At 43.9% G+C, this 3,097-nt stretch overlaps 1 protein-coding gene across 1 annotated transcript in view; it reads left to right on the forward strand.

Moving 5' to 3' along the window:
- Window positions 1–3,097, forward strand: part of Kiaa1147 (KIAA1147 ortholog) — a 53,127-nt gene that overhangs the window by 964 nt on the left and 49,066 nt on the right. Inside the window, exon 2 of the mRNA XM_013504920.1 lies at window positions 1,528–1,665. Within this exon, the coding sequence (XP_013360374.1) occupies window positions 1,528–1,665 (138 nt within the window). The remainder of the gene's footprint in view (window positions 1–1,527; window positions 1,666–3,097) is intronic.

Consider the following 3,097-nt stretch of genomic DNA (forward strand, 5'->3'; position numbering starts at 1 on the left):
TCCGGTACCGGGAACCGAACTCACGACCTTGCGCATGCCAGGCAGGCGCTTTTGCCGCTGAGCTAAATCCCCAGCCCCTTGATTCTCTTTTTAATCCCTTCCCTCCCGCCTCCCTGCCTCCCCTTCCAAATCCTCTTTCTCCATTTTCTAATTCTTTTTCTTTTTGGTACCAGGAATCGAACTCAGGACCTTGTGCTTGCCAGGCAGGCACTTGTACCGCTGAACTATATCCCCAGCCTCCATTTTCATTCTTGTTGATATTAATTTTAGCTCATGCTTATGACATAAAATTTTTACACTCATTGAAGTTATTGGGTTCCTGCACGTGGCACATCTTTATTCTACTTAGTTCCCCTTCCTCTCTCCCTCTCCTCTGGCCCTCAGTCTCCTGGATCCCTCCTCATGGCAAGACACTTGTCCTTTTGTCCTTCCATCCATCCTTAATTGTGCTGTTCCTTTGTACTTTGCCTTACTCAGGAGTAATGTATTTGTAGCACACTCACCTTTGTTAAAAGTTTCACATCCCTCAAGGGCCAATAAAAGGCATCATCAAAGGGAAAGTATGACTTGCAGGTTACTAATAAAAAATTTATCAACTGAAATTTTGGCCCCAGAAGAAATTTGTTTGTTTGTTTGTTCGTTTCACAGATCAAATAACAGGATTCCTTTCCTCCAGCCCTGGCATTGGTCGGTTTCCCACTCATGTTTCATAGCTTGTCATTCCTGCCTCTCCACTTCTGGTAGGGCCTGGCTCTACTCTCAACAGAGAGGATCTGACCCGAAATACCGACTGCATCATGGACCTGAAGGCAGGGTGCAGGGGCTGGTTGATTACAGGCAGGCAGACAGGTTATCTTTTTCACCCTCACTCCCTGGCTTTTCAGCTACCCATATTTGTGGCTACCTTGTTTGCCTAGGGAGGAACTGTGTCATTGCTATGGTTTAGATTTTGTGTTATCAGCAGTAATTCTATTGGAAGCTCACACCATTCACCTTTCTGTGTATTGTCACTCGGGATAATGAGATAACAACTGTGGCCTTGGCTTTAGGATAAGAAAGGTAAGTGACAAATAAGGAACAGACAGTCTGGGTGTGGAAAATACAACAATGAAGATTAGGCCATTGCTGATCTTGATGACTCAAGAGACTGTGAAGTTGCACAGCTTGCCTCTGGCCCACGGCTTCACCAGTTTCGCTGTCATACTTTACTCTTTTCTGCATTCCTGGCCTCTGCACATTATGGAAAATGTCATCCCTGCTTCAGCGCGTGTTCAAACCACAGGCTCGCAGCCTAGGCGCAACGTTCCCAGCACAGACGAGCTGACGTGTTAGGTGGGAGCCCATGTAATTTGTAGCATTTGGGGCAAAGGGGAAGTTTTGTCCATGAATGCCTCGTGCATAGTGGATTTCAATGAATCATTTTGGGTGAATTTGGGAAGATAAGTTAAAAATATCTCAGTTTTGCCCAAAATATTCAGAACGTGACTTTTCTTTTAAGTCTGAATGAACGCTTTGCTTATTGTAAAGGAGCTGCTGCACAGGGGGAACGCAAAGATGTCCACGGCGAGACGTGTAAGGAGGGAGCCGGCCTCGCATCTCAGGTTGTGTCTAAGTCCCTAAGTCATGTGCTTGGGAGACCTTTACCTCTTGCAGACATCTTGCCCAGTAATGAGGGAGCTCCCGGACTCCACTCTGTCTGGGCCTTGGTTCTGAGGCCTTAAAGACAAGGCAGGGAGGACAGAAGCAGGAAACTCTACCTATTCAAATCAGTGTCACAGCAGGTGGAAACTTGTCCTCACCCTTGAAGTAGACTGAGTTCCCTTGCAAAACCATAGAACTAAAGCCATGACAGATGAGCTACTCATCTAAGAGCCTGTCACTCCAAGGAGGCCATGCTGGCCTGATTGTATCCTCAGGAGAAAGAATTGCTAAACATGAGTGGGGTCGAGCGCAGTTCTACCACATTAGGAAAGAGTTAAGACTGAGTCATTGTGAATCTGAAAAAATAGTGATGCTGTATTATCACATACTTGTTGGGGCTGCCCCACTGGAAACCACTTCATACTATATATCAATATAAACAGTAAGTAGCTTATGAAATTAAATGGACAGTGTACTGAAGAGAAAACACATTGTCACCATATATTTGAACATATATTTAACATTATTGGGTTAAATCACCAAACATAAACATAAAACAATCAAGAGCCTAAAACATGTGAAGGCACTTTAACTTGGTATCGCCTCCTCCAGCAAAATCAAGTCAGCAGCCTGAGGGGCCGATGGCATTGCCTTGCCTGTCTCCCCTCATTCCAGATTTCATTTCTGGGCTGCTGGCTGCTTTCCCTGCGAGGCTGTGAGCCTGATGCGAAGGGACATCTCTGTCTTCTTCACAGCCATCCCAACACTATATGCAAAACCTAAGGTCACTAGCCTCAGTAAGAGTGAAGTGGTCGAAACTGTTCTCACAACAACAAAAGAAAACACTGAACTATCCAACAGTGACAGATGGTTAAGTACACTCAGCATCCATGTAATGGAAGCCATAAAGATGATGCATATGAAAAGTTTCCAGAAGGATGACAAAATGTCCACATTCTGACATTAATGGAAAAAGAACGCAAACCTGATATAGAGCATGACTTCAGCTTGTAGGCATAAAAAGGAAAAACACCTGATCTACCTTCTGTTTCAAGATACACTATTATATTTACATGCTAATAAGAATAAAAATTGTCCAAGATGCGAAGTCCAATAGGATATCCCATATAAAACAGAGGCAAACAAACCTGCCACACAGAGAGGGCCACATAAGAAAACTTGCTTGTTGATTTTGTCACTTTAAGGACAGAAAAAATAAATCTAGCCACCAACTTGAACTACAAGCCAGAGTTCAAGCTAGCTCGCATTTAAATTCACACTACCAGCACTGGCCAAAAAATGTCAAGCAGAGAATTTAAGTCAAAGTAGGATCAGGTTGGTGCTTCTTCCAGACGGCTGACAAAGGCAACCCCAAATCTCCTCGACATGAACTCGACCTAATCACAAGTCACCATAGCAAGGTTGAAGATTGGCATTTTTTTTTTTTTTTTTTTTT

The sequence above is a fragment of the Chinchilla lanigera genome, unplaced genomic scaffold, assembly GCF_000276665.1.
Source record: "Chinchilla lanigera isolate Chin_1 unplaced genomic scaffold, ChiLan1.0 scaffold00093, whole genome shotgun sequence".
Lineage (NCBI taxonomy): Eukaryota > Metazoa > Chordata > Mammalia > Rodentia > Chinchillidae > Chinchilla > Chinchilla lanigera.